General features: G+C 38.9%; 3 protein-coding genes across 3 annotated transcripts; 1 reads left to right on the top strand and 2 right to left on the bottom strand.

Moving 5' to 3' along the window:
* Positions 1-1091: 1091 nt before the first annotated feature.
* On the bottom strand, positions 1092-8827 carry LOC105040196 (uncharacterized). The gene is made up of 10 exons (XM_010916617.4): positions 8599-8827; positions 7461-7553; positions 7216-7330; positions 5036-5072; positions 4792-4861; positions 4481-4585; positions 3913-4063; positions 3747-3829; positions 1545-1638; positions 1092-1460 (listed from the first exon to the last, which is right to left on the bottom strand). The coding sequence occupies exons 2-10, from the start codon at positions 7489-7491 to the stop codon at positions 1373-1375; spliced, it is 774 nt and encodes a 257-aa protein (XP_010914919.1). The 5' UTR covers positions 7492-7553; positions 8599-8827; the 3' UTR covers positions 1092-1372.
* Positions 8828-13155: 4328 nt separating this feature from the next.
* LOC105040220 (U-box domain-containing protein 8-like) lies at positions 13156-14052 on the bottom strand. Its single transcript, XM_010916647.1, has one exon. The coding sequence runs from the start codon at positions 14050-14052 to the stop codon at positions 13156-13158; it is 897 nt and encodes a 298-aa protein (XP_010914949.1).
* A 9030-nt stretch (positions 14053-23082) lies between these two features.
* Positions 23083-23622, top strand: LOC140856364 (uncharacterized). Its single transcript, XM_073253471.1, has 3 exons — positions 23083-23247; positions 23320-23412; positions 23503-23622. The coding sequence occupies exons 1-3, from the start codon at positions 23083-23085 to the stop codon at positions 23620-23622; spliced, it is 378 nt and encodes a 125-aa protein (XP_073109572.1).
* Positions 23623-24587: the final 965 nt, after the last annotated feature.

Genomic DNA, 24587 nt, shown 5'->3' with positions numbered 1-24587 from the left:
TAGATTCAGCATCTAATTGATAGTTTGAAAATTGATGCATAAGCCAACAATAAATAGAAAAGTAAATCCTCAGATAGGATTGCTATACAAAATATTGTCACGACAACCTTTATTTGGTATTTATTTATCATGTTATTTATAATTCGAATCCGAACTGACCCAAATTCGGATCCGAACCGAATCCATATTTTATAGATCGGAATCGGATTATATATATACTCAATCCGATCTGAATGATACGTTGAGTCAAAAAATTTGATCATGGACCCGATCTGATTTTCTATTGAGTTGAATTTGAATCCAATATTCAGACCCGATCAAAAATCGAATCGGATCGGAATCACTCATAACCCGACCCACTTGCATCCTTACTTCCATCATTAAATGCCCAATAATCTAATTATCCACCTTTTTTGAACCTAAAAGTATAAAGGATAGTATAAAAAATATGAATATATTTTAACAACTTATCTAAGAAAGTAATAATGTAAAAAAACATGAATAACATATTTAAAAGCTACTTTTTTATATATAAAAAAATATAAATAAATTATTTTTCTTTCTAAATATTATCTAAAAAATATTTACTTAAAAAAATATAAATTTTCAAATAAATTTTTTATTCATATGAAAAAATAGACCATAAAAAGATAATTATAATAACTGGACAGATATTGTAATAAAAGGGGGGTTATTCGAACATCTTGAATGAACATTGTGCCAAGTTGCAAGTGCTCCTACTTCACCCCTCCCCGGCGGCGGTAGTAAAAGCATTACTAACTCTGCAATAGCATAATTTACTTCTAGTGCTAAATTTTGTGAGAACCACGTAAAGAGAGAAAATAGTAAGCTTTGAACAAACATGAATAACCTGCAAGGATGATTCACGTCCCATGCGTGTATTTAATGCATGTTTTCTTGTGAGAGCGGAGATGAAGTTAGTCTTTTTATTATTATTACTACTATTATTAATAATATTATTTAAAGAGTATTAAATATCAAAGTCACAATTGCAAAGATTATGAATAAATGCTAATTTTTTGCTTCGTACAAACAAAGTAGAGCTGAAATCTGAATCCCATACACTAATCTTTGCAAGGATAATTTCTCTGATAGGGTATTGAATTGCATATGTTTAAAGACACCAATATCAATGACATCCAACTACCAGCATCAACGAGCATGCATATAGACAAAGTTTCTGAATAAAAAGCAGGACCAGAAGAAGCTAAGATGATCAAATGCAACTATATCATATACCCCAAACCCGCATCTAAAAATTATCCATAATTTTATCTATTCATTACAGCTGTAGGATACTTTTCTTTCCCCATTCCACAGTAATATCCAAAATCAAAGATGGATTCTCTAATTATGAGCGAGATCCATCAAGCCCCAACGTTGCAGTAAGCCACTTGCAGACATCTTCCATCTCTTCAGGGATTGTGTAGTGGCCGAGCCTGCACAGTTTCAAATTCCTAAACATGAAAAAACCGCCAAGTTTGGCCAACTGAATCAGAGTACTACAGGAAACTTTTACATACCCACTGTAAGTTTTGAAGGTAAGATTCTGAAAATTAGTAGATCGGAAAACCTCAGCAGATTTCTCTCCATGCTTATAAAGCACAACTTCATCACCTGCGTTTACCCCCACCCAAATAAAAAGAAAGCAGTTAAAGTTCGCTTGCACAATGCTCTCTACCTACAAAGACTCAAAGAACTTCATGTTTTGCCAAGTCAATTAATAAGATATTTGTTCTGAAAACAATGGTGATGCTTATAGCTTTATACTGCACCATCAGATTAGCTTGAAAAACCGAGCCAAATGCTATAGTTATGTTCTTTTTGAGAATATGGTGGCTAAATATTCCCACCCCGTCAGGTTTGAACCAGAGACCTCTCAACTGGAGAGGAAAGTACCAACCAGTTGAGCTACAGCCTACAGTTACATTTTTGAAGGACTTGAAGTGAAATTATGATTTAGAAAGGTCCCAGAGCTTACTTAAGATTCCCTTGACAAGTTTAATGCCACATAATGCTGAGAGTTTTTGATGGATTATGATTCCTAGATGATCAGGCAATAATTATCAGCATATGATCTAAGGCAGTAAGAAGGATTAGTTCATCATTTTGAGCTCTTATTTAAGTCCAAGTTGTCATCTGTTCCATTTACCATCCTACTTACAGTGCATGTGGCTGTTAAAAATTTTAGACACAGGATAACTTCAAAAAGATTTAAACATGGATGGATTAGGTGCTGATATATCTTTTTATGAAATTGTTAAGATTTATTTGCTATATTACTTTCATAATCTAGTTAAAAATTTGTAGGTTTTGCTATAACAAACAAATCTTTATGAATCTGGACTCCGAAGGATGTGGGATTCTTATTATGCATAGAATCATCGAAATACCAACTTGAAGAGAGTTTCCTCCTAGACCACTTATTAGAATCCAGAAATGTTAATCCTTTTTCCATAGAAATTCACATGTTCAAGTCTTTAAGCGAGAAAACTAATTTACGGTTTGTTACTGGAATTGAAAAATTGGGAAATAAAGATGCTTTTATATAGCATTCAGATTGTTTCTTACATGTGCAGTCAAGGAAAATCAATCAGCACTTGATATGAACCAAACCTTGAGACTGCAAAGTCTTAATGTAATCAGCACAAAAGTTAAAGAAAGGCTGTGATTAAATTTCTGTAGAAAGCATCTTCCAAGTCTGCATTCCTCAACTGTGGATTTTGAGCTGGCCTACATCATATCTTTTTCAGTTCTAGTGACCCAAATCCTTCAGTCCTGAAGCTTTCTAATTATCCAAGGTGGTTTAGCTACTTGTAGAAGTAATTCTTTTCTGAGAGATACATGCTCAGTAAATTGCACCTTCTTTCGTTATTAGATATCTCGTTCACTTCTAGCATCCAAGATGCCTTTGGAGGGGGCTTTTGAGTGTTACTTGACCAAAATTCATATTTGTGGCAAGCAATGCTGCTAATGACCAAACAGATTACATCTCATAACATGATATTTTACCATGAAAGTAGGGATCCATATGCAAGTTCCATCATTAAAACAGATTTATGACCCTAATTCCATTCTACTCATTTCCATGATAAGAGGTGATTGTAACTGTTTTTCAGCACTCAACTTATTCATTTCACATTAATTTTTGGTGTTAGTTTGCCAATAATACATTAATATTTGTATACCATCATCATTGAAAATTAATCCAAGATAGAAACGTTTTAGTTTGTGCTTGGTTCAGGCAACCTCAACAGCCTCAAAGATCAGTGATTATAACTTAGAAATTCTGTTAATTCTTCCACCTCGTTAGCCTGAGAAATTCTGGCTTTGCCAGTGGCTTAACTTGTTTGTTACTAGCAAGCATCCCTGTATTGAAGGCTCAGCTATGAATGAATTGATCCTAAATGGATTTCCGTACATTTGTTCTAAAAAATAGGCATGTCAGGTATGCTATTAACCTGATCATGATCATCACTCAATATAAGATCAAATTTCTGGGGTTTCATCTCAAAATTATGTAACTCATTCAATAAGTCATTGATGAAAATAGGATAATCACTTCTAATGCCTTATCTTTCTCCTTTTTCTGCTTGATTCATGCTGCTTAGTAATTACAAAAATAACTAGAAAACACATTACAATAACAATCTCCCTGATTGATGTAAGTGGAGATGCAGAAAACAGAATACAGTAGCTGTTTCTATGTCTGTATATATAAATACCTCTTCCATGACAAAGCAACAATGGCAAGGAGGCAGCTCGCCTTGCAGCAGCTTGAGAGCTTTCCACCTTGTTCTTCAAGCTCCTAGAGAACACAAGAATGACATTGCAGTTGGGATTTACTTAGACTCGAATATATAAAATGTGGTGAATGATGATAGGACAGACCTGGAACATGGAAGCCAGCCACTTAGGCCAACAACTGCACTTAAGTTGACAGGGTAAGGATTGCCATTTCCATATTTTCCATTAGTGAAGCAAGTAGCAGAATAAAGTGCGGTAGCAGCGCCCATGCTAAAGCCACCAACACCAATCTTGACTGTGGTAATCAATTGAAATAAGTCAGTAGTCATAAAAACGCATAAAACATAGGTGATATTGGTGGTGTGTGTTTAATTGAAACACAGCATATTTATTGGCTACAGATGCACAAGTTTGAAATTTTATGAAGATTTGTGAAGACTTGCCAATCAGAACTTCACATGCTGCCTCATTTCTTTTATGAAGGTAGATGGTCTGCACACTTTTGAGTTTCTATAACCACATTTTATAAAGTTTTCATCACATAAAGAACTAAATTAGGAGTAGTTTTAGGATATGTAGTTTGCTGACTATTTTGCAAAGGAACGATGATCCCAACTCTGAAAAAAATCAATGTATGAAAAAATATATAGCCTTAATAAGATAGTGATACAGAGCAAGCAAAAGTCCAACAACTTTATCCTTGGAAACATACTATCAGCAGGCTCTGTTGATAACAGGTTTGCAACATGTGCAGCTGAAGCATCCATTCCCTCAACATCATCAGGTCCATCCTCTGATAACTCCCCGACATCAAACCCTAAAAGACAAGAAAGAAAATAAAAGAATCCCTATCAAAATTACATCAGAGGATCTCTAATGTCCCATAAGGTGTTTTTCATTTATATGTATGGTAGAAGTGGAGAGTATATGGTTCAAGATAAATGAAGCACAGCTAAGAAGCTCACAGCAATTATCAAATAAATCTTGAAAGTATACGTATCATATTTAAGCTAGTAAACTCACACGCAGTGCAAGGAAATCCACCAAAAACTGCTACAGGTCGAGTAGGTGATGTTGGACATATCCACTTAATCTGCATGAATGAATAAGCTCATTAAGGTTCTGATAAAAACCCAACAAATGATGAACCATGAAATGATACACAAGCTTCTTATAGCCGAAAAATGAAAGGGTTTGAAAAGAAATGCATAGGCTATCTTAGCTAAATGCTATCAACAACTTAAAATATGATATTTCCTATTCTTACATTGGGAAGAGGAAGGGTCTCCAGGAGCTGGGACCAGCTGCAGAAGGAAGAACCAAAATCCCACAATATCAGGAACAAATCAATCAAAATTTCTTTTAAATTATATAAAATGTACAATTGAAAAAGAAATAGATGCCCAAATTTGTCAAAAGGAAGCTCTATGAACAATAAAATCTCTGTCAAAGCTTGTTACTATAAGAGTGTAGTAAAACAACACAACAGAAAGATTAGGCTGACTTCTTTTTTTTTTTTGTGTGTATGTTTGTGTGTGTGTGTTTTTTATTTTTAACTTTTTTTAGGGGGTGGGGTTTGGGTGGGGGGGGGGGCGTTGGAGGGTGCATGTTTTATGCCCCTTCTAGGATAGAAGGTTTAATGCAAATATTTTCACAGACCTCAAGATAGAATACAAATTAAAGAAAGGAGAGATTATAGTCCTTCACCAAGGTTCCAAATACTAGTACCATTCCTTGTACCTTTTTGGCAGGAATGGTACGGTACCAGGTACCAACACATACTATGGGACCACATCGCAAACTGACACACTGTACCAGTGCCGGAAACCTGTCGAAACGGGATTGTACGAACAGTATAGTGTCATTTGTACCCATCTGTTTTCAGCGGTATTTGAAACTTGCCTTTTACACATTTGCCTTTATTGGTGTTCAATATTTTAAATATATTTGCTAAAAAGTGGATCACGTTCAAGGGTAAGATTTTTCTTTTTTCAAAAAAAAAAAAAAAGAAGACATTGAATTTGTATCCAACCATGGATAATCTTTCCTTTGAGAAAAATCTAACCATGACATTCTGTAGCTAATGCATTAAGCTTATGATGCAACTATGATCTTCGATTTGGATGGTTTGTCCACTACAGTTTTAGGACCATGTTGAACCATGACTTGTGTGAAGTTGTCTTTATGTGGTAAAAATTCTGTTTGACTCGGAATGCAATTTTCTCTTCAGGGAAATTATAATATGTATGGGAAAAAAAACAGCTTAAGTAAGAAATTATGACCTGACACATGCATATATCTACAGATACGAAGATCCTGAAGTTTACAGCAAGTTAAGAACTACAATGCGACCAAAACTAAAAGAAAAATGGACAATAACTAAGAAAAAACTCCATCATATAGGATGCATAACAGTTAGACCAAAAAGATACTACATAAAAACAGAATGACCGGTAACTTGATACCATAATGGTGTATTTTGTTAACCTGCAAGCTCAACAAATTTATATCTGTAATTTATCAGTGTGCAAAATGGTGCGGAAAGACAGCAAACTGAAACAGAAAGCAAAACACTAAACAAGGTACTGAAATTTCTACTGATGTGTTGTTAGAACCTAGAAAAAGTAACAAAAAAAATGAAAAATCTGATACACCAACTACAATCCCAGCTACTAACTTAATGCTCTGAAAGTCTAGCCATTAGACAAGTTTGATTTTTTAATTGATGAATGCCCAATCACAGCTCACAAATAAAAGAAAATGAAAAAAATAGAAACAAAAAAAGTTCCAATATTTCTTACAATGTTCACAATTGTAATGCCCCTCTTCTTGTTCAACCAACCAGAATGGCAGCCTCATATGAACCAGAAGTAGTTTCCATATGGTAAAACATGAGTCCTTATTTAATGGCAATAGGGCGTTAACATTAGCTAAGTTTTATCCCCTCTTTCAGCATGATAGAAAAATCACTCCACTCCAGACATTTGCCTTGGGAAGCAATAACAACGAATGCTAACCATCTGGGTGAATGCAATACAAGATACAAGCGCAGAAAACAAGAAAAATAAAAACATGAAAAAACTAAGAATAAAAGCTAAAGAAACAATGTTTCAAAAGAAAATACAAACACTTTTTAGCGGCCACCTAAGCTAGACAGATGAGTGAAGATGTGTATGCCTAGCCAGGCTTTGTGTTGCAGCTAACAGGAGACAATCAGCAGCCATATATTGTCAATGAAGTCTATGCTCCCACCTTCCCTTCAGTTTATCAGGATATGAGACCGAAACTACACACACAGCTAAGGCACTAATATGATGCGATCTAATGTCTCGAATTATTAAGCAGAAGATGTCTACCCAGTCAATAACCAATAGCATGATGCCATAGTACTCATCAAGTCAACCAAATTAAAGACAACGATAATAACAGTGTAAGAGCAATAAATACCTCGCTCCATTGTCACCTAGACCATGAAGCCACACTATAGTGGCCTGGTGCCTTCCTTTGGGTCTGACGACATGGGTCCTCCCATACTCAAAATGCCTTGCTGCAGTCTTAGCACCTGCACAAACCAACTTTAATGCACTAAACGACTGAAAGCAATAAAGATATCCCACCCACTACAACCATCGACCCACAAAACAAATCAACAACCAGCAGAACAATAATGAACAAAAGGAAAGGAACCAAACCAGAAGCAAGCGAGCTGCTCCCGTAGCTCATGTTGAAGGCACTAAAAGCAGCCGTCAAGACCCCAGCAACCCCTGTGATAACTGCAACCCTCCCTGCAACAAAGAATCACCCAATTAACCTCTCCATTTATACCCACACATGATGAAGGGAATGCAAATAAGAACACATGAATCAGTATGTCCACCAGCATGTCTATCGACAGCTCAGAGCTGTACCTGAAAAAGATCCAAGGACTCTAAATAAGTAAATTCGGAAAAGAACCCCTTTTTATTTTGAGAATAGAGAAACTCTGGCCAGAGAAAATGGATATATACATGCATTATGTGTCGAGTTTATAAGACACCAAGGGGGAAAGAGGGAAAGAAAGCAACTTTCGATGCTTTAGCTTTGGATACAGGAATCGATGCCTACGGGAAGTGGGGATGACCAAAAGTATCAAAGGAAAGCATCAACCCAAGAATACCTGGAACCGTGGCCACATCTTGTTTCTTTTATACATAGGTATCCAAGAATCATAAGATGATCTAAAACGCAATAGCCTTAATTAAGATCATTAAAGTGCTCGTCAAACCAAGAATTTTTGAACAAAAGACCGTCGGCTTGCCATTTCTTGATCGTCTTACCATTGGGTACTCAAGAATCAGAACATGATTTAAAAGACAACACGAGGGCATGAATAAAGAGCATCAATTTACATTGAAAGCATCTTTTAACAAAAAGCATCAAACCGAAAAATTTTGAACCCCCCCCCCCCCCCTCCCCAAAAAAAAAAACATCGAATTTCTATTTCTTGATCGTTCTTTAGATAGGCATCCAAGAAGCAGAACATGATTTGGAAAGCAGAAAACGACGATACTGGAAAAGATGATAAATTTTCATCAATAGCATCGTAAAAAGCATCAAGACAAGATTTTTTTTTTTTTCTTTTTTTTTTTTTTTTAAGAAAGAAGAAGATTGCTATCTCTCAACCGTTTAATAATGTGCACCCAAGAATCACATCACGCTTCAACGAAGAGCGCAATAGATTGAAAATAAAGATCTAAACACAAAGAAAAAGTAAAGATAAGAAAAATCGAAGATTTTATTGGGAAAAAAGGGTTTTTCTTTTTTTTTTTCATGGAAAAGCTGAGCACGAACCTGAGATTTAGGAGCAAGCGCAAAAGCATACGATCGATCTTTGCTTTGGTTTCTTGGGATGTCTTCGATTTTCTCTATTCTCTGCTGTCGATGGTTTGGTCGGCGTTGGGGTGGTGGTGGTGGGGTAGTATTGGGAATGGGGCAGAAGAGCCACCCATCATGGGAGGGGTTGAAAGTATCGAAGATCACATGACCAACTGGACCCTCGCAGAGGCCTAGCGCTCGTCCGGACCAAACTGGCCATCCGCTCTCCCTCTTATTCCATGCCTGCCCCCTGCCTTGATTCTTACTCATGCCCTGCCGTGTCCCAGTCATTCATGTGGAGAAGTGAATCACCCTAGCGTTGATGGAAACAAAAAATGGGTTCAATTAAGCCATTAATTAATTGAACTAAGGTGCAACCATCTGACATGTACGGCTCCTGCAATTAACGTGTAGGATTATTCGGCATGTCGATAAAAATCGACTTCCGAGGCATTTTACATAAGCATTGACCGTGATTTATGCTATAATTTAGAGGAATCCATTTCTCATATCATTTTTTGCGTTGCAGATTTTTGGCTCCGATTTCTGGTGCTTCGATTATTCCTTTATTTTCTTTAGATGATTTTCTCTAGATCATTAAAAAGAGATCCAGTGAGGATAACCAACGGTCAAAGGCAGTGTTGATGTTTTATGTAGGACATCAGATTTGGATAGAGTTTGGAATAATCACATATACCAAACTATCATTCACGGTTCTAGAATGATTATTAGGAGAGTTTCAAATCAAGCACAAAAATATTTGAATGTTATTGCCTTAAAAGGGGACCTCGATAGTTGGGACAAAGCATGGCTCTTTATTTGCGGATTCTACACTCTCTCAAAAAATCTTTTTCTCTTGGAAGCTACCATCTCGTGGTTTTTTCAATGTTAATTTTGTTGACCGTATTTTTAATAGAGTTGACCTGGGTGGAGCTATGTAGCTTTGTTATCAGAAGCACAAGTGGAGCATCATTGGTTGCGGCAAGCAGCCTTAGATTGTTTGGCACCACAGTTTCTATGACAGGATTTTGTGTTGTTTGGAAAAATGCATCTTATGCTATAAAAATTTTGAAAGCAACTTATATTATTCTTGATCAAGATTCTTTAACAGTTATTAGATGGTTTTCTAGATCGGCTCCTTCAGATGCTGGTGCTTATCTATTTTGATGAGATTGCAGGGGAACAAAAGCATTTCTACAATCTTTTGAAATCATATACATTTAGTTAATAGCATAGTAGATTGGATTATGATGTATGTGGCTAATTACAGTAAATCTACTCCATGGATCACTGTGATGGAGATTCCTACTGAATGTCTCAAGATTTTATTTTCTGATTTGTATTTATTCTGGATTAATTTAATAAATCCAGTTTACCAGGAAAAAAAAAATGCCAAAAGTCTCAATTAAACATTCACATGCATTCAAGTTCCTTTTTAACACAATCCAATTATCTTGTTATCAACAATCACACCCTATCGGTTCATGCGGACTAGTTTGGAACATTGGATGTCGTCTGGAGGCATAAAGTAAAAAACTTTATGCTGCTGGTTGCTTTCTTGTAGGGTGAGAGCATCGATGCCATGGTAAAGTTTAAATTCATGCATTATAAAAGTGGATGTCCTTTCATTAATTTTTTGACAGAACGAGGGTGTTGATGTTAGGACACCTGAGTCATGTTTTTTTTTTTTTTTTTTTTTTTGACAGGAGCATCTTTCTTGCACATAAAGTAGCCGAACAATGTTGGTGTGTGTAAAGCTACCTAACAAATGCCTTCTCTCGAACTCTTCCTCGTTATTTTCCCCCTCAACTCTTAGTTCGCGTCAACTAACGACTCCATATGGGCGAGCAGCACTTGGATCAATAAAAAATCAATTCAACAACAATCTTCTAATGCCATGCTTAGCATGATACCATCACTCGAAGATGAAACATATTAGTCAAAGAGCTACGCTCGGAACTCGGAAGCCTTAGGTGAGGCAAAATCTGTCCCTGATACTGAAGAGACATTGAGAAGAGGTACCCCAAAAAAGGTGAAATTTAATAGAAAAATTAACCGATAAAAGGATTAAATAAAAAAAAGGAAAAGTTGTTAAATAGTCCTTAATTTCCTCCCCGTTAACTTCGTCGACTCGCCCTTTGACAAACAGAATAGACGCACTTCGGCCTCCTCAGTTGTACTGATTTCGTAGAGATGGTGGTGGATAACAATATTAAACTATTCAAAAAAAAAAAAAATAGTGTTTATATATATTTAACAAATTGTTGACAAAGCAACTTGGGTCCATCTTATTTTGTAACGAATTGTCAAGAAAAGCACAACCATAGCCACCATCAAGGTATTAATTATAGTTGGAGTGTTAGAAGAGAATAAACAAGGTTGTTTTTGCAGCTGCCTCAAGGGAATATCTCAATTTTTTTCTCAGAAATGTTCTTTTTTACAAGCAAAGTATCTCTTCATGTTTACGGTATGGTTATCCAAGATCCAGCAAAAAGTAAGAGCAGTTATTGCCACTTGGACCACCTAGATATATAGGTAATCACAAATGTTAGATTCCTCCATGCTAATCTTCAAACGAAACATGTCCATCTGTGGGAACTAGATCTTCCAGCTGTTACGAAATACTTTACCTGTTATAACATTGTTCTAGGTATTTTATGAAAGAAAATACAGTTATACCCGGAGATAGCTAGAACTGCCATTTTGTTGATCACTATTTGCCTTAACCAATTAAACATGCAAGAGGAATGTGCTATAAATCTTTAGAATACGATGAAGTCAAATGTTTGATCATGCATGGCACCAATGAGTGAAATCAATGAACATTCACCAGTGTCTACAGAATTATCAAGTCGATCCGATCAGCAAGTTATTCTGATTCGTTACGTTAGGTTTCATATATATATTTATAGACTGGTGCATGTCTTTTGAGATGGGCACCATTTGGGAATGACACCAGGCAACTAACCACCACACCAGTTGGTTGTTACTGTTTTCAAGTAGAGCTTTATTTCTTTAATCTTGAAAATTTCCAAGAGGAAGAATGGCCTGCCGGGAGGAGGAAATAGCCGGGAAGGTGTACAGTAATGCTCGTGTGATCCCCGATTGGAATTCGTCGTGCCCATGCTCTGGTGGAGATAATAAGGGAAACAAATACAATGTCGATATATTCTGAGAGTTTTCGGTCGGGACAAGAGGTCTAGAACTGGATTCTATTGCTTCTGTTTGCTTTCAGAGAAGGGGAATCCTATGTTGAGATGCCAAATCTCGCGGCTTTGGATTCTAAATGGAAATAGAGGCAATAATAAGGCTAATGATAGGTGCTGTCCTGACCATTTTATTTAATATGCTCGGACAATTTCGATGGGAATATTTCCAAAGTACATCGTCACATGTTTGCCATCGAATGTTGCCTGCTGGCAAGATATCGATCGATATCTGTCGAAGCATTATGGTAGCCGCGTGGCACCATGACCTGAGATTTTAAATTGTGAATCAGCTTCGCAGAGGCCTCGATAACTGTTGTTCTGCATTCTTATGACTCTGGGCTGCTCTAAATCCAGCAGCACATTTAATTGTCTCAGAATTACAACAATGCTCAGGAATTCAGGTTCTAGATATTCACCTGCCACAATTGGTATGTGCCGAGCTGATGTAGTTGCGGCTTATTTGGAGTTTGAAGGGTGGGTGACCTGTTAATGTTTTTAGCCATGGGAGTAGATAGGAGGCTAGATGTCCCCATCTGCGTGCCATGTAGCTCACTTTTTTGTGTGCAGTAGATAAGGAATTACTCGAAAAACAAGCAAATACGGTGGAGGATATATTCCTCAAATGGAGATGTGCAAGCGCCTTTGCAGCATCTTTTGCTGCTCTGATACGTCGAGGCCCGTATCAGAAATCTGTGTGCGTTGCCGGTATCGGCGGTGTGCCCTTAGTAAACGACCAAGCTCTGCGTTCTCAAAATAACAACAAAAGCGATGGAGTCTCCTCTTCTGAAGGATTTTTCCATGTATAACACTGCTGGACCGCACCCAATGTCTATGAGCAAAGTTATCACCTATAACATGTAAATTAAACCTCGGATTTGCTACGTACTATCAGGTCAACATCTGAAATTCATCTTTCCCAGCCTGCTTCAACCTCCCAAAAAAATAAATTAAGAATAAAAATCTGAAATTCATCATGGACTGTAAGCCTTGGATGTGCAACGTATAATGCATGCCTACATACGAAACGATTTTGATGCTTTCGTATTAAATCCAAGCCTAAATTTGCAAGTCTAGAATTTGCAAAGAGCAAAATCATTGGATCACCACATGCATCACAATCTCAGAATATTCATGACGATTAGAAAACGGTGTCTGGAACAGAAGAAACCTATATATATATGACGTAGAGGAAGGTGCCGGCAAACAATGAAACAAAATATGGAAGGGAGCAAAGCCCATGAAGGAAGAGAATCTTGAAGGAGTTTCTGATTCTTTTGCTGTCCCGCTAGCTGCAACTCATGCCTGCCTGCTTGGTGATCTCATCTCAGAACCACGGAGGCATGGAGACCCCTTCTTGGACAAAGCAATCCAAATTGGCCTCCATGAGTATCTGCATGAGCACCCCGGCCTTCTGGCGAGCCTTGTCTGAGCCCCGAATCGACAAATCGGCGAGCAAAGAAGAGAATTCGTGCTTCCTCGCAGCCTCCCTCAGACACTCGTCACTCGCCGCGAACAATTTGATTAGAATTTCCGCGGCGCTCTCCCTGCTCACCATGCATCCCGACGTCAGCCCATCCACCAGCAAGCCGACAACTCCATCGACCGCCCGAATTGCCTGGATGCCTTCCTCGAACCTTGCCATGAGGCCAAGTATTGCAAGGGAAGAGCCGGCGAGGTCCCGCGCGGGTCCTTCCATGATCTGAACCAGGGCAGGCACCGCTCCGGCCCGGATAGCGAGGGTGCAGTTGCCGTGGAACTGCACCAGCTCAGACAAAGAGCTGAGAAGGTGGTGGGCCGCAGAGCTGTTGGAATGGCTTTTGAGCGCTTGGATGACCACTTCCACGGTGCCCGCGACGCCGAAAGGTGCCTTGTTCTTGTCCAGCATGGCGAGGCTGCAGAGAAGGGAGGCGGCCAGCTTGCCGGCCTGCGGCGAGCTGGGGGAGAGGATGATGGAGTTGAGGTGGTGGATGATGTTGGCTTCGACCAAGGACTGCTTGAGGTTGGGGTTGAGGGAGAGGTTGAAGAGCACGGAGAGGGAGAGGGTCTGGGTGAGGGTGGAGGGGGACTGGGAGAGGGCGAGGATGTGGGGGATGGCATCCTGTGTCTGGGCGAGGAGGTTCCTGTTGTGAGTGCTGACCTTGGTGAGGGAAGAGAGCGCCTGCAGGGCATCATTATGAGCTTCCGGGGAATCCGACTGCACCTGAGACATCCACTCGGCCATGGTGTCCGCCGTTTTGTTTCCTCTATCCATTCTTCTTCTCTTAGTGGTATTTTGGGGAGAGATCTATGAGAGAAAACAGGGAAAGGCGTTGTAATTTATGTGCTCCTTGTCATTGGAAAAATCTCCCAACAACAATGTGCAGGCTCCTGCATATATAATACATATCACCAGCCACACAGCGTTCGGAGATGTGACGACGGCAGTGGTAGAAAGCGAACGAGACAACTCCAAATAATGCGCCAGTGCTTCTTTCGTAATTCCATAATCTTCATTTTCAATACACAGGATATAAGAATTTGATAAAAATATTGCAACTGAGACGGGATCCCCGAGGCCAACATAGCTAACATGGTGCAAATTATGCGGTGTCCGGTGACGGAAAAAATAAAGGGGAACGGATTCTTTACGGTATTTAAAAAGAACAATAAGATGCTGTATATACTTTGAAGTTATTCATCAAAAAATAAATAATCACATATGCTTGCGTGCACTTTTTTGTTTTTGTTTTGTTTTGTTTTTTTTTTTTTTCACATTTCTGCCACCCCAAATCCATCTACTGCTTTCAGTCATGTTTGACAGCTACCCTTCCACCACATTAGGTCCCGTTGAGAAGTAACAAATTTCAAACCAAATATACAATTTTCCACTTAAAAGCTTCATCAAAAGTCAACCACCTTGAGTTACTCCAGCAGTAACACCCACCATGGAGGCTGCTTGTTAGATCTACATAGGTTGAATCATGGTAACTGATTAAGTGCTCAGATAGCAAAGCTCCAACGGCTGACAGCAGCATTCACAGAACTAAACAAAGTTGTTTAGCCACATCCATCAAAATGCGATGCTGTTAGCCAAACGAAGCATTGCATACCCTGCTAATAACTTACCACCAGTGAATCCATAAGCAGCCTTTGCTATGTCTTATGCGGTATGATACCAACATATTACATTGACGTGCAATATCTTTGAGTAATACCTATGATCCGAACAGCAGATCTCCTTTAAGAAGCAAGCCCTTTGGAAAGGTGCCAACAAGCGGAGCCCACAGTTGCAGGCATGTTGACGAGCATTAGAACCAGCCATTGATGACATGTGAGGTGCAATACTATTACTGCATCTTGTCACATTATTTTTCCAAGCCAGCCCATTATATGTCGCTATGATTCAAGCATCCTCTTGACATGTTTTGTTGCCCTGTCCGTGCAACCACCCACCGAGACAAAATCCAACAATTAAAGCATTGCTGCACCCAGGCCGGCCCTGGGGCAGGTCAAACTGGGCGATCACCCCAGGCCTAGATCTTGTATTGATGTTCCAATAAGGTGCAAGGATGGCTTTCTACAATATTATAACAAAAAAAATAATTAAATATGTTAATGATGGGTTGTATACACTGCTTAACTTATATATCTATAGAAAATTATTGCACATACACTACAGGAAATTTGATTTTTTGCGACGAAATTTTAGCGACGAAATATTTTTCGTCGCAAAAAAGTAGGCTTTTGCAACGAAATTTAAATTTCGTCCCCAAAAATTAGGTATTTGCGACGAAAAAAATTGTGTTGCAAAAAGTTATATCTTTTGCAACGAAATTTTTTTTTTTGTTGCTAGAAGTTCATTTTTAGCGACGAAATTTTTTTTCGTTGCAAAAAATAGTTTTTTTGGCGACGAAATATTTTTTTTCGTAGTTAAAAATTTATTTTTTGCGACAAAAAAAAATTTTGTCGCCAAAAAATTATATTTTTTACGACGAAATTGATTTTTCGTTGCTAAAAAAAAAGGACTTTTGCGATCAATTTTATTTATATTTAGCGACGAAACTATTGCATCGCTAAATTTTATTTTATTAAAAAATTTTTGAATATTTTGCGACGAAAATTTAAATTTCGTTGCTAGAATTGATTTTTAGCGACGAAAGTTTTTTCATCGCAAAAAAATTTTTTTTTTGGCGACGGAAAAATTTTTCGTTGCTAAATTTTTTTTTACGACGAAAATAATTACGTCACCAAAAATTTAATTTTTAGCGACGAAATATTTGTTTCGTTGCGAGAAACTTGATTTCCCGATCATTTACGACGAAATTAAATTTTCGTTGCCAAAAATTAATCATTTGCGATGAAAATATTTTTGTTGCAAAAAATCAAATTTTTTGGCGACAGAAAATTTATTTTTAGCAACGAATTTATTTCGTCGCTAAATATGTTTTACTTAAAAATAAAACCGAAGATATTCTGCCCTAATTGAAAAAACCGCTTGATCTCCCTCCCGGCCCGATCTCCGCCGCGGTCATCCAAATCTTCTCCCTCCCCGATCTCCGGCAACAGTCGTCGTTCCCCGGTCGCCGGTCGTCTTCCCGGTAAGTCCTCTCCCTCCCCGCCACCATCCTCTCTCTCTCTCCCTCCCCATCGCCGTCGAGCCCTCCCTCACCGCCGTCGAGCCCTCCCTCCCCGCCACCGTCGCCGCTCGAGCCCGCCCCCCATCGCTGATCGAGCCCACCTCCCAGCTTGCCGGCCATCTCCCTCCCGCCTCGCCACCCTCTCTCCCGCCTCCCTCCAATCCCTCTTCTCTGGCCTCTCCCTCCCTTTCTCAGTCTGTGTTTTTTTTTTGTTTTCGTAGGGCCGCCGCAGCCGCCGCCGCGTCCCCGCCGGGCCGGCACCGCCGCGTCGCTGCCGGGCCGGCACCGCCGTGCGATCGCGAGATCGCGAGATCGCGAGGGTTCTGGACGAGTGCCGGCTCTCCCACGCCGTGCACACCCGGAAGCTGAGAGAGCTCTCCGCCCTCCGCTCCTCCGCCCCTCCCGGCCTCTTCTTCCCTTCCTTCGCCCGAGCCCTAACCCCTCTCTTCGACTGCGCCCGCCGCTCCCTTGCCACCGAGCGCACCGTCCGATTCGTCTCCGCCTTCGCCGCCCTTCCCGACGCCAAGGATGCGGCCGCCTCTGGTGCCTTCCTGGAGGAGTTCCTCTTGTTCCTCCTCGTCGCCTCCGGTGCTGCGAACCGGACCGCCAGGTTCCGGTCGTGCCAGATCATCTCCGAGGTTTTGTGCCCTTCCACGATTCTGGATCTAGGGTTTTGAAGGACCAATAGAATCCTTTCTGCAATTTTGGAGTGTAAATGCTGAGTTTTTTTTTTCAATTATTATTATTGTTGTTGTTGTTGTTGTTCAAATATTTTGATCCTTCATAGTTTATCTTCTTATCTTGTGGGATTGGGATTAATTAGGAGAAATACATGACAAAAAATAAAATACCAGTAACCGGCTTGAATCGGGTTCATGTTCTTCCTGGGTGCAAACATATATTTCTGTATTTTCTGTTTGCTGGGAGGAGAAGCATAATATTTGCATTGGCTTACGTTTGTCTTTTATCCCATTATGTTGGTCACTTTGATGATCTCATTTCTGTTTGTTGGTTCTTCTTAATCGCATTGATAAGAGAATGAGATTGAAAATACTGAAAGAGAATGTCATTCTACCTCACACTAAGGTGACAAATCTCTAACAACTACTGGAGGATTAGCTCTTGATGAAATTTCTCATGCAGATATTTTTGGTGGTTGGCTAGGAAAATTCCTTGCTTTAGTTTTGGCATTCCAATTGGATTCACAATGCTATGCTGAGGAAATATTATGAAGCTTGTGGTGTCCTGGTAACAGATAGTCTGTAGAACTTGTTGGTCATCATCCTGTCATTAACTTCGTTAAGGAAATGTGACTTTTTGGTGAACCATATGGTATTATGGATTGCAAACTATACAAACTCAAGGAATTTCAATTTACCTTATAAATGAGCTGGGCTAATCTTTATCTACCTTGTTTTATTTTATTTATATATATATTTTTTTTGTTCATGTTGCTAGTGTAACTGTAGAAATTAGCTGTTTTTAAACTGTGTTGCACCCTCTTTCTGCAAGCTTGTTATCTTCCTTGCCATATGTGCACGATATACACCTATACTTCTTTTCTATACGGTTTACTACATTTACAGCGCTACCTGATACTAAAGCTTGTCTTTCTTTCAAAGCTCTCTAAATTTATAAGCCTTAGAATTTTCGTTCGAGGATAGCGTGCAAAAACCAATATTTTTTTTTATGAAAAAAATATTGGTGCTTTACACACTATTCTCGAATTGTCCTCGTGGACAGTTTGGGCACGTGAATGAATTTAATATTGCAACACATGTGCTTGTATATCACAGAGTTTTGTCGGTATTTTCGATCATGTTCTCTGGATACATAGCACAATTTTAATGCTTGTGTATCTGGAGAACTGCGTCGAAATGCTGCCGAAATTTTTTTGATATATAAGACATGTATTGCAATATTAAATTCTTACGTTCCTGAATGGAATAGGACCATCACCCTATAGGTAGGAGATATAAGGCGTTAGTCAACTATTATTACATAAAATTGATTGTATAGTTTGCATCATAAATATGTAGGTATGGATCGTGGTTGGATGTCTTTGCGTGATAAGTTCTGTCCCGAGTATATTACGGGTGTGACGACTTTTATGAATGTGGCGTCCAATCATACTAGAGAAGATGGGAAAGCTCGTTGTCCATGTCGTCGATGTAGGAATTTATTTTGATGTACCTTATCGGACATTCAGAATCATTAATACGAACACGGTATAGATGTGACTTACAAGAGATGGACTTGTCATGGTGAAGATTTGCCGACTAGCTCGAACATGTTGTCCAGGAGTCCCATAAATCCGTCGTCAGTCGGTGGATCATGCAGTCGTGAAAGACAAATACTTGGTGAAGAAGATAGAGAAATTTTAGAGGATCTTCATCCGGAATTATTTGAAGTAAATGTAGAAGCGAGAGCAGAACATCAGCATTCCATTCCGAGACAAGAAGCTGAAGAGGACATTAATATATCTATAAATGATAGATTCGAGCGTCTATTAAGAGATACACAAAGTGATGTTTATCCTGGTTGTAAGAAGTACTCTCTGTTGTCCGCCGTAATAAAGTTATTACACATGAAGACACTTGGTAAGTGGTCAAACAACTCGTTTAATTGGTTGCTCAAATTTTTGAAGGACTTACTGCCAGAGGGAGAGTTATTTCGTTCAAGTCATTATGAAGCCAAAAAATTATTGAAAGGACTCGGTTTGGGAGTCGATGACTTGGGCCTACGCTGTGAAAAGATACATGCATGTCCGAATGATTGTGTTCTATTTCGGAAGGATAAACAAGATCTACAAGCATGTCCAATTTGTCATTCAAGCAGATGGAAAGAAAGTCGTGGTAAGGATAAGAAGAAAAAGAAAATACCATGCAAGATTCTGCGGTACTTTCCGATTACACCACGATTGCGTCGATTGTTCATGTCGAGGCATACTGCTTGTGACATGCGGTGGCATAAGGAGGTAAATAATATGGACGATGATGTCATGAGACATCCATCAGATGGAGATGCATGGAAATATTTTGATCGTGAACATCCATGGTTTGCAGCTGATTCACGAAATGTCAGGCTAGGGTTGGCAACAGACGGATTTAATCCATATGGTAATCTTAGTACTGCTTATAGTATGTGGCCTGTTATGGTATTTCCTTATAATTTACCATCATGGAAGTGCATGAAATCACCTTTTAATCTATTGGCCTTGTTGATCCTGGGTCCCCGTGCCCCTGGAAGAGACATAGACATATTTTTAGAGCCATTGATCGAAGAGTTACAATATTTGTGGGAAGAAGGATGCGAAACATATGATCATATTGTAGGAGGCATCTTTCGTATGCATGCAGCATTGCTTTGGACAGTTAACGATTTTTCTGCATATGGCGATATTTCTGGATGGTGTACAAAAGGGTATAAAGCATGCCCAACTTGTAACGATGATATTACATCGGACCGTATTCGCGGAAAGATTTGTTTTACCGGCCATTGACGTTTCTTGCCAGATGATCATAGATGGAGGAGAAGTCTTAAGTTCAATGGCAAGCATGAACGACGTGCGCAGCCAAAATTCTGGTCTACGGACAATATTTTAAATAAGTTACCAAACCCACAGGATGTCATATTTGGTAAGGGTCTGGCCAGCCAAGTAGGGGTGCGAACAAGTATCGAAAATTGGAGAAAAAAGAGCAAGTTGTTTGATCTTCCATATTGGAAAATGCTTCTTCTTCGACATAATCTTGACGTCATGCATATTGAAAAGAATATATTTGATAATGTATTTTATACCATTCTCAATATCGAAGGAAGAAAAAAGGATACCGTGAAGGCTCGTCTTGACTTAGAGGATATGCAGATTAAAAAGGAATTACATTTGATTCGACGAGGGGATAGGCTGGTGAAGCCATTGGCATGTTATACACTGAATCGAAGAGAGAGAAATCAATTTCTTTCATATTTGAGATCAGTGAGGTTTCCTGATGGATACGCCTCAAACTTGAAACGGTGCATCAAGTCGAAAGATGGAAAGATCGTCGGGATGAAAAGTCATGATTGTCATGTACTTCTACAGCATGTGCTCCCAGTTGGTTTGCGCGGATTGTTGCCAGATAATGTGTGTGATGCGTTACTTGATCTGGAAACTTATTTTTGAGACTTATGTGCGAAGACATTGAGACGAAGTCAGATCGACATATTGGAGAAGAAGATTATCATTACTCTCTGTAAGCTCGAGATGATATTCCCTCCCGCCTTCTTTGATATCATGGTGCATCTTTCTGTTCATCTTCCACATGAGGCTAGATTGGGTGGGCCAGTACATACAAGATGGATGTACCCAATTGAAAGGTAATTGTATGATATTGTAATATTTATTATTCATTATTGTATTCTTATTATATGTGATATCAATTGATAATTTATTGAATAGGGAGATGCGTGAATACAAGAGTACCGTCACTAACAAAGCACGGCCTGAAGGTTCAATAGCAGAGGCACATGTTATGAATGAATGTCTGACGTTCTGCTCTATGTACCTTCGACGAGTGGAGACCAAATTTACAAGGCCACAGCGAAATATTGATGTTGACGAGATTCTGACCGATGGATTGTCCGTGTTCTCCAATGTTGCCCGACCATATGGTAAAAAAGATTTTCGAATGTTGACACCACAAGAAATGGATGACATGCATTGGTATGTGCTAAACAATTGTGAGGAGGTAGAAGCCTACATGATGTGAGTATATACATTTAATTTTTATTTGTTGATATATCAATGAATGCACGTGGACTCTAAATTAAAATATACATGGTATTACTGTATCACTTCAGAGAACACGAAAGTGAGCTCAGAAGAAGTAATCCTACATTAGCAGCAGCACGACATAGGAATCAATTCGCATCATGGTTTGACGAACGGGTAAGTTATGTTCATGTTCATCCATGATTAAAAGTTTGTTTATATAGTATTTATTTTGTCAAATTTAACCTGCTTATTATTCTTTTAATTGTAGATAGCTCAGCTACGTATAGACAATCCTAACTGTATCAGTAATGACTTAGCTGCACTTGCACGAAAACCTGACAGACGTGTATCAGTATATTCAGCATGCATAGTCAATGGTGTGCGATTCTTAACGGAAGATCGCGATCGTGATCGAACCACACAGAATTATGGAATAAGCATGGAGGGCGAGCACAAGGGTGAAATAATAAATTTTTTTGGTGTTCTGCATGAGGTTATAGAGTTGAGATATAGTGGTCTTCGACGGATTGTGTTATTCAAGTGTCGATGGTATGACTTAGGACGACACAGGCCAATTGTTATAGATCCTCAACTCGTCAGTGTCCACACTGGTCATGTATGGTATGAAAGTGATCCTTATATTTTTGCAAAGCAAGCAAGACTAGTGTGGTATATTGATGATAACAAAATGAAAGAGCCTTGGCGAGTTGCAATAAGGGCTCAGCATAGGCATTTGTTTGATCCTGCACTTTTCACATGCCCGAACGATGAACATCTTGAGAATGAAGTCTGTGCAATTATTGAAAATGAAGCATATCAAATGCAAGCACCAGATAACATATTAGTGCCAGATGATACGATTGACATAGGACAATTACAAAGAGACGACTATGAACCTGAGGATGTTTCTGTTGTTGGATCGTCCATAAGGGCACGGACACGAGCACGATCCAATAATGACTTCGTTAACGACAATGATGATAGTACTTCAGGGTCGAAGTCTTCTATGACTCCCGTCGAAGATGAATATATGGACACGAGTTCAGAATCTGAGAACAATAATTAATATGAATAAGTAATTCAATTTATTTTTTTTTATTATATCATGTAATACTTGAGTTTTTTTGATTACTTACTGATTTAAATTATTTTAATCATTGCAGCATCATGATTGGTCCTGGACGTAGACATTCACGGGGTAGGCAGCAGGCTCCGCTTGATGATACACATCCTCACTTTAGCATTTTGCATGATGAGTCAGAGGATTTAGATGAGACTCAGTTGCCCGAGTCCACAGAGCCGCCTAGTGCTCAGCCTGAGCTTGCCCAGCCGGAGGCCATGGTACCGCAGCATCATCCCCTTACAGGTACATCTCTATCAATTTATAAACCATATATATTTTTTTGTTATATGCATTTAGTGATACATGATATATGTTCATTTCATCAATTTTTACATGTAGGAACACTGCATCGACGTGCATTGCGTGGTCCTAGTAGGGGTCTTGTTTTGAAAAAATATGTGCATACACACAATGAAAAACCGAAGGTACATATATTTCGAGATCATCCGGTTGGCACAGAGGCTAGTATCGTCGCAAATGAGATCAGTTTGTATATGTGGAATCATTTTTCGTGGGCTGCTGAAAGTTTCAAGCATGTAGCTCCTTGATACCGTGATGCTCTAGTCTCTCACATCAGGGTAAGAATTAAATTTGGATGTCTTGCATATCATTACATGATCCATATTATTTTTGGTTATATAAATAAATTTTTATTATATGAATAATTTCATGTATTTGCCTTTTGGTATGATTACTGTGTAGGATAATATTGACTTCGAGAATTGCACTGACGAAGAAGTGACGGCATGTATTCTCAAAATGGCTGCAAATAGATACAGAGATCGGCGATGTAGGCTTCATAAATACTGCAATGAGCTGCAGGCGAAGGGGATTGATCATGTGACCCAGCCATACAGAAATTGGGCTGGGTCTAGTGACGATTGGCGGTGGTTATGTGAGCATTTTGGAAGTGAGGCATTTCAGGTATGTCTAGTGTTCCAAGTTTTTTTAATTATGTTATGTCCTTTATTGGTTATAATTGTATGTATTTTGTAGCGACGATCGGAGGCGAATAAGGTGAATAGGAGCAAGATTGATTCTATTCACACGCAAGGAAGTGCCTCTTTTGCACAGGGAATGAAGAGGATGGTACATTATTTTTTTTCACACGCAAGATTGATTCTATTAAATATTTATATTATTTTTATATCTTTTTTTTCTTTTTTTTTGTTTGAACAGGGACTATCCGGAGTCGACGCCTATGCTAAATTCTATCAAAACAAGAGTGGCGAGTTCGCGACCGAGGAGGTGAGGCAGCATCATGTAAGTATCATTACTCTACATTTTGAATACTTTTAAAGAGTTTGAAAAAAATTTATGATTTTATTTGGTTTATTGTGAAGGAAAAAATGTTAGAATTGAGAGAGCAGGCGACGAGGGAGGTGGGATCTGATGGTGATACTGGATCGCAGCAGGTTTGTTTGATGACAGATGATACGATTTTGGATACCGTCCTCGGGCGGCAGCTAGGATCTGGTCATAGCATGCGGTCCAAAAAATCACGCAGTTCGTCATCCGGTCGGTCTGATGATGCATCGGTGCCAGAGGCAGTTAGGACATCCATGAGCATGATGCAAGATCAGATTAGTTACTGGATGAATCGTAGTCAGACGCTCGAGAGGATCGTAGCTGCGGTGGCGGGACGGCTCGGTATTGATGCTTCTGAGTTAGCACCTCTACAGTCACATGATGCCGCCTCTGCACCACCATCGCGACACGTATCGGGTCAGGGATCGACGCCTGGAGGAGGGAACGAGGCCAATGAGTCAGATCATACTTAGTTTGTACTTATTTTAAATTTAAAATGGTGTATGGACTTATATTTTTGTATATGACAAAGATGGTTATGAAACTTTTTGTTATTTGAAATTGGTCTTTTGACTTAGAATATTTTTATTGTGTTAACATACTGTTTATTTAAAATATGTTTGATCAGATAATTTGTATTTGAGCAGATTTTTTTGAAAAATTAATAAAAATTTTATTTTTTATCCAAAATTTATTTTAGCGACGAAATATTAATTTCGTCGCAAAAAAATTTGTGAACCCAAAAAAGTAAAACATTTATTATTCATTGCGACGAAATTTTTTATTTCGTTGCTATTTTTGCGACGAAAGTCTTAGTTTCGTCGCTAAAAATTATAACTTTTGCGACGAAATTTTTATTTCATCGCAATTATGCCGATGAATATTTTTATTTCATCGTCCTTATAGCGACGAAATTATTATTTCGTCGCCATTATAGCGACAAAATTTTTTTTTCG

Source organism: Elaeis guineensis, chromosome 3 (assembly GCF_000442705.2).
Source record: "Elaeis guineensis isolate ETL-2024a chromosome 3, EG11, whole genome shotgun sequence".
NCBI classification, from domain to species: Eukaryota; Viridiplantae; Streptophyta; class Magnoliopsida; order Arecales; family Arecaceae; genus Elaeis; species Elaeis guineensis.
Note: the sequence above shows the minus strand (reverse complement) of the source record. Positions and strands in the feature narration are given on the sequence as shown.

What these genes read in the sequence shown, in the direction of transcription:
- LOC105040196 (XM_010916617.4), bottom strand. Translation starts at nt 7,491, where the DNA reads ATGAGCTACGGGAGCAGCTCGCTTGCTTCTG. An exon ending in TGGATTTCCTTGCACTGCGT is followed by an intron (nt 4,586 to 4,791) that starts GTGAGTTTACTA and finishes CTTGTCTTTTAG; the next exon opens with GGTTTGATGTCGGGGAGTTA. An exon ending in GTTGCTTTGTCATGGAAGAG is followed by an intron (nt 1,639 to 3,746) that starts GTATTTATATAT and finishes GGGTAAACGCAG; the next exon opens with GTGATGAAGTTGTGCTTTAT.
- LOC105040220 (XM_010916647.1), bottom strand. Translation starts at nt 14,052, where the DNA reads ATGGCCGAGTGGATGTCTCAGGTGCAGTCGGATTCCCCGGAAGCTCAT.
- LOC140856364 (XM_073253471.1), top strand. Translation starts at nt 23,083, where the DNA reads ATGGCTGCAAATAGATACAGAGATCGGCGATGTAGGCTTCATAAATAC. An exon ending in TTGGAAGTGAGGCATTTCAG is followed by an intron (nt 23,248 to 23,319) that starts GTATGTCTAGTG and finishes TGTATTTTGTAG; the next exon opens with CGACGATCGGAGGCGAATAA. An exon ending in CACAGGGAATGAAGAGGATG is followed by an intron (nt 23,413 to 23,502) that starts GTACATTATTTT and finishes TTGTTTGAACAG; the next exon opens with GGACTATCCGGAGTCGACGC.